A 6603-nucleotide genomic window follows, 5' to 3' on the forward strand; every position below is an offset into this window, starting at 1 on the left:
GAAAGCTCAGTCTTCCCACCCTTCTCCGTGACTCCGGGGCACTGAAGGCCTCACTCCTCCATTCTTGGGCTGTTCATCGCTATGCCAGAATCACGACTCCTTCTGCCACCTTGACCGGAGATCCCAGAGCTGTGTAAGAGAGAACAAAATCAGTGGAGAAGGCTAGGCTGGACCATGGGAGAGAGGCAGAGGAACGGATAGGAATTTAAGGAGCAGATGCCGACTCAGTGTTCCTGGCAGTTAAGAGAACAGATCCTCGAAGGGGCCTTGATGGGTCGCCGTGACGACAGGGGTTGGGGCTGGAGCCCGCGCGCTACCAGCGGGAATTCTTTGGTATCTGTTCCGGTGCGTGCTCCTCCTTAGCAGCCAGCGACTCGTTTTCTTCAGCGACCCAGGGTCTGCGTCCCAGCGCGGACTGGTGCGGGCTCCACGGCCCCAGTGGTAGCTAGGAGCCATGCCGGCGGTTTTGGGTTTTGAAGGCAGCGCCAACAAGATTGGCGTGGGAGTAGTACGGGACGGCGTGGTGCTGGCGAACCCGCGGCGGACTTACGTCACGCCTCCTGGCACAGGTACGGGAGTAGGGAACTTGTAGTTTGCGGCGCACTTCTCCGCACTGGCATCACCTGCCATCTTCCTAAACATTAGTGAAGAAAGGTGGGGAGCGCATTGTCCCCTCATAGTTTTTGATCTGAGTCTCTGAGATTATGTGACAGTGTTATCATCACGAGGCTGGTGGATAGAAGAGTCACAGGCACTTGAACCTGGATCTTCTGAATTCGTTCAGCCTTTATTGAGCATCTTTTACGTGCTAATCGTCAGCTGGCTGCTGGCTACAAAAATAGATGCATAAGCTTGTTATGGAGCTGGACATGTAGACAGAGCTTCACATTACAGTGTGATAAATAGTATAACGTAGGTGCAGTCAAAATACACTAGAATGAGAAAGAGTGTAAAGACTCCCAGCTTAGGTGTAGACGGAACTGGCTGGCTTTGTAATATTCAGTAGTTGTTTTTGGACTTCTGTATTCTTAAAATGGGAATGGTAATACCTGCATCATTGGGTCTTGAGAATTAAAGTACCAGACACATTATCACTTTTAGTAAGTGTTATTTGTAAGTTATATTGTAACTTGTCTACCCTCCCCGCAAACACCTGCTTACGTAGGAGAAGGCAACTGACTTGCCTTCTTTAGCCTAGCTGAACAGGCTGAAAAGACGATATCTGAAGACATAGAAGACAGGATGCTTGAGAAAAGGGAAAGGGACTCTTCCTGCCCCACTAAACGTCTGTTTTGACTGCTGCCTACCTTTCTATAGAAAAACTCTATGATCTCTGACTTGTGTCCATCTCTTAGGATTCCTTCCAGGTGCTACTGCCAGGCACCACCGAACTGTTATCCTGGACCTGCTGCAGGAGGCACTAACAGAGGCTGGATTAACCTCCAAGGATATTGATTGCATTGCCTACACCAAAGGTATGGTTGGGAGAGTGGGTGACAATGGAAGAATATACCTGGAGCCTGGCTAGGTCAAAACAGCCTGCAGCTCACCTCTGCTACCACCACTACCGCCACCCAACCTTCACATCCCCTGCTTCCCCTGGCTCTGTTTTTCCCAGTCTCTATAGGATTCTCACTCCCCTTTCTGTCCCCATAGGTCCTGGCATGGGTGCCCCACTGGTTTCTGTGGCTGTTGTAGCCCGTACTGTGGCTCAGTTGTGGAATAAGCCACTGCTGGGCGTTAACCACTGCATAGGCCACATTGAGATGGGCCGCCTCATCACTGGAGCCACCAGCCCAACTGTGCTATATGTCAGTGGAGGAAATACACAGGTATTTAACAGTACTTCACTGTTCCTTCTTTTTGTTTCCCCTCAGAGGTTTTTGGTTATTTTTAATGACTGAAACAAAACAGATCTAAAACCACAGCTTCTGGAAGAACCATTTGTTCTTGCTGGTCTCTCTTCAGACTTGACCTTGGCCTCTTGTTGGGCCGTGCGTTTAAGAGCAGGGTCTCTGAAGACATGCTTGCTGACAACAGTTTTTTCCAAGGGGATAGCCACAGAGTACCTTGTGGGCATGAGGTGATTATAGTTATAAACGTTCACAGAAGACTTGATCTCTGACCTCCTGGCGATTTTCTTCTTGCCAGTGGTAGCCATCACTGCAGGGCTAGCGAGATGCCGTCATCAGTGTTCTTCATGATGACCCACCAGAAGCAGCACCACCTTCCCAGGTTTCATGAACTTGCCCATTTTGACAGAAACCACTCAGGACTACGGCAGAAAAGCTCCACCATTCCTTCTTAATTTCTAAGGCACTGTACCAACAACTTTCACGTTCCACCTCTGAGTGGTGGGAACTGCAAGAGCAAAGCTGGGCTCATCTGAAACTAAAATGTGATATACTAGAAAACCCACAGCAGAGTTTGTGATGTTGTATGTTTGGGCAGTATGAATAGAACATTAGATGACCTTTATATATGTGGCTGTGGAGATAAGGAATTTCCAATTTAGAGAAGGAAAGAATGGTAAGGATTGAAGTATTCAAAATAATGAAAGGATTTTCATTTTCATTGTTTTGAAGCTTATTTTTCCTATGAATCTTAGCAATTAAAACTAAGGGGCACTGTCCCATTTGTATCTTTACAACAATTGCATGTTTTGTTTTAGTTACTGGTGATAAATATATAGAAGTTTTTACTCTAAGAGTATGAAAATATAAATAATTTAGAAAACATTTTATGAATGGCAGAAGGTATTTTAAACTTACAAGTGAAGCCAGAGTTGTTTGGGATACCTTATAAGATCTTTTTAGGTTGGGATTAGAGAACTCCAGCCTTCCTTTCCCACATACCACCTGATGGGATTATTGTCAGGAATGGTCATTGTCTCCAGCTTATGAAAGGGTTATGTTCTAAAACTTCATCTTGTGAAATAGTTATTAAAGATGAAGCACACATTCCCGTGAAAATGATGTGGCAACTTTAATGGGTAGAGAGCAAGTAACTGGTTGAGGCCTGAAGGATATCATACGAGGTTAGGGACTTGGGGTGTGGAAAGTAGCAGTGGAAGCTTTCAAGAGTTAATGGAGATGAGCAGTGATGGAATTTTCTCTTTTCCTCCTCCCTTTTGAAGCCTGCTTAGGTGTGAAAAACAGAAGATGATTGGGTAGGGAAGAGTAGATGACAGAAGTAGAAAGGCAGAATTTTTTCTTTCCTCTCTTGTTGCCAGCTTTTGACAGTAGAGTAAGAGCTACATCAGAATGGAAGAAAATCCCTAGCAGCACCAGAAAGGGAAAGGGACCTATGGTCCTTAGGAAGTACTCACTGTCAGCAGTATGCAGCACATGTGTCAGTGGTATTTGGGTGATAAATACTCTGTGTGCTAGAAGCTTGTCACGTATGAAGAATGGGCATAAGTTGGTTGCCAGTGCTGAGTTGGATGGGCCATTAGTCTGACCCAGAATGGGGTTTTTGAGTTTTGTTTTGTTGTTGTTGTTGTTTTTGCTGCACTGCGTGACTTGTGGGATCTTAGTTCCCCAACCAGGGGTTGAACGAGCACCTTCAGCAGTGAAAGAGCGGAGTCCAAACCACTGGACCGCTAGGGAATTCCCTGGGATTTTTGAGTTTCTTTTAACTCTACCTTGGTGGTTTCCAAATACCACCACCCTGGTAGGATAACCTAGAAGAATTCTGGTTTCCTGCTTCCAAGAAGGAAAGCCTTCCCTAGTACACACTGTCAAGACTGCTTTTAAAGGAATATTAGGAACCTCCAAGCAAGAAAAATGCATCCAGAGTGATAATTTGCTTCTCCCCTGATCTAGACTACCTTCTGTAGACTAGGAATCTGCTCTGGGAATCCTTGGGGTATATATAGACTTTTCAGATAAGCGCTATTAAAAAGTACCCATTAATGAGGGTTTGGGAAAGTACTTTTTCCCATTGCTTATTGCTTTTTGAAAGCTCTAGTGACCATGTTGATCCTCTGCTGCGTTCTTCCCCAAAGCCAAATGCTCCTCTTTACAGACTTGAGGTTTCATGGACATCCTCATCACCCTTAGGTGATTGCGTATTCAGAACATCGTTACCGCATCTTTGGGGAAACCATCGATATTGCTGTGGGTAATTGTCTGGATCGTTTTGCTCGAGTGCTGAAGGTAAGCCATTGAGGCTACAGAGAACATAAGATGTGAATGTATTTGGGGGGAGCCATGGAAAAGGAGGAGGAAAGTAGCAAATTAGCTTCTTGTGCTTCCTGGATACCTGACTTCATCCTCTTTTTCCTTCTGCTAGATTTCCAATGACCCAAGTCCAGGCTACAACATTGAACAGATGGCAAAGCGGTAAGGGGAATAAGGTGGAAGGAGGCTGACCGGTGGGGCGCCAGGGATTTCCCTGTATATGTGTTAATGAGGTTTGGGAGGGCTTTGGAGGGTGAGCAGCCAGCTGACTACAGGCTTAAGTGCCTCGTATACTCACTCCCACTTAGAGGCAAGAAGCTAGTTGAGCTGCCATACACTGTAAAGGGGATGGACGTCTCATTCTCAGGGATCTTGTCTTTCATTGAGGTGAGTGTGGGAGAGGTGAGGAGATGGGCACTTCTCATGCTTTTTAATGAAGCACATATGTTTTGCTCTCCAGTGTATTTCCTACATATAGCATAGTACTGGCCCATGTTAGATGCTGAATAAATTCATTTAGCAAATATTTATTGAACATCTTTTGTGTGCCAGGTGCTGTTCAAGGCAATAGTGATACAAGATGGAGCAAAACAAAAATCCCTGCCTACTTGGAGCTTGCATTTCATGCAGTGGGGGTGGGAGACAGAAAAATAAACAAAAAACGGGAGGGGAAATAATAAAATAAAAAGGGTCAGATGGGGACAGGTGCTCTGGGGAAAAATTAACTGGGGTAGGGAATGGAGGGTGCCAGGGTAGACATTCATAATTACTGAGTCTTTTTTTTAAGATAATCACAGTATTTTCTTTCTTTCTTTTCTTTCTTTTTTTTTTTTCCCCCATAATTATTGAATCTTGAAAGAATGCTGCTGGTTTTATAGCTCAGTGCCAGTGAAGGGCAAGGTGTCATATGGGATGTACTGGTAAATTGAATTGTGGTGAAACATGGTGATACTCCAAGTGCACTAATTTTTTGCTCATATGTCATCCCCAAACCACAATTCATTGTTTTATATGTTTTCCCCTTTAACTATAGGATGTAACCCAGCGGATGCTGGCCACGGGCGAGTGTACTCCTGAGGATCTATGTTTCTCCCTGCAGGTAATGGAGTAAAAAGCTGGGACAGAAGGTTGAAGCTGGAGGAGCTTTTATATAGTAGACAGAACTAAGCTGGGATTGTCTCTGATGTTTTCACCTTGTTTGCCCTCCATAGGAAACTGTGTTTGCAATGCTGGTAGAGATCACAGAGAGAGCCATGGCACATTGTGGCTCCCAGGAGGCCCTCATCGTGGGAGGTGTGGGGTGTATGTATCACTGAACTGTGCTTCTCTTTCCTATTTTGGGGCATGTGTATCTTCCTCCTGATACTCTAAATCTCTAAGGGTTTGGGGAAATCACTCGTTTTATTTCTTGTCCTATGCTTCCCACTCCTTGCCCCTGGAATCCCTACCTCATTTTCCTAAGTCAGTGCACATGAGGTGTACAGCCAGACTGTGGAGAAATGGCTAAAAGTAAGCTAACTGTACCCCTACCTCTTTGTAGGTAATATGAGGTTACAGGAAATGATGGAGACGATGTGCCAGGAGCGCGGAGCCCAGCTTTTTGCCACAGATGAGAGGTAAAGGCCCTTTCCCTTTCTTTATTTCTTTTTTTTTTTTCCCTCCAATTACTGTGATTTTCCGCCCTTAGATCATGAATTTCATACCTCTTTTCCTTCCCAGATTCTGCATTGACAATGGAGCCATGATAGCCCAGGCTGGCTGGGAGATGTTTCGGGCTGGACACAGGACTCCTCTCAGTGAATCTGGGGTCACACAGAGGTGAGTAGCTCCTTGGAGGAGGTAGACAGGATTAAATGGGAGGTAGGCAAAAATGATCAGCAGGGAAGAGGATCCAGAATCGTGAGGGCAGAGAAGAATGGAAGGTGCTAAGGGGTAACTGTCCACCAAGTTCTTCCTATTTTTTTTTTACAGGTATCGGACAGATGAAGTAGAAGTGACCTGGAGGGACTAACAAGATTAACAGAATCGGAGTAGATAGCGCCCTAAGTGGAGCCCAAGGGACCCTGGGCCTTAATCTTTATCCTGACGTAAGAATCCTGGCAAGGCTATGGATGCCCCTTTCCTATCATTTGAACCTCAAGATGACTCAGCATTAAAATATTTTTGTTTTTATATGTTGATAATCAACTTGTGTTCAGGAAGGATACACAGTTGGCACTGGATAAATTCTTTTTGATGGGGTGATGGGTAAGGAGGCAGGGGGTCAGAGCAGCACCCTGGCTGACTATGTAGGTTGCCTTGGGAGCTGCTGTTCTGGAGCTAAAATTGAGGGGACCCTCTTAGATAGTCTAACCTCTTCTTAGTAATGCTATTATCATTGATACTATTTTAGCATCAGATCTTATGATAATTGCTTTACATT

The 6603-nt window shown here is 45.2% G+C and overlaps 1 protein-coding gene across 1 annotated transcript; it reads left to right on the top strand.

The window, feature by feature from the left end:
- Positions 1–295: 295 nt before the first annotated feature.
- OSGEP (O-sialoglycoprotein endopeptidase) lies at positions 296–6353 on the top strand. The gene is made up of 11 exons (XM_068548532.1): positions 296–569; positions 1356–1475; positions 1657–1832; positions 4062–4157; positions 4294–4343; positions 4490–4568; positions 5215–5280; positions 5393–5483; positions 5722–5797; positions 5901–5999; positions 6153–6353. The coding sequence occupies exons 1-11, from the start codon at positions 455–457 to the stop codon at positions 6190–6192; spliced, it is 1008 nt and encodes a 335-aa protein (XP_068404633.1). The 5' UTR covers positions 296–454; the 3' UTR covers positions 6193–6353.
- The last annotated feature ends 250 nt before the right edge of the window (positions 6354–6603 follow it).

This window comes from Eschrichtius robustus, chromosome 1, assembly GCF_028021215.1.
Source record: "Eschrichtius robustus isolate mEscRob2 chromosome 1, mEscRob2.pri, whole genome shotgun sequence".
Classification (NCBI taxonomy): domain Eukaryota; kingdom Metazoa; phylum Chordata; class Mammalia; order Artiodactyla; family Eschrichtiidae; genus Eschrichtius; species Eschrichtius robustus.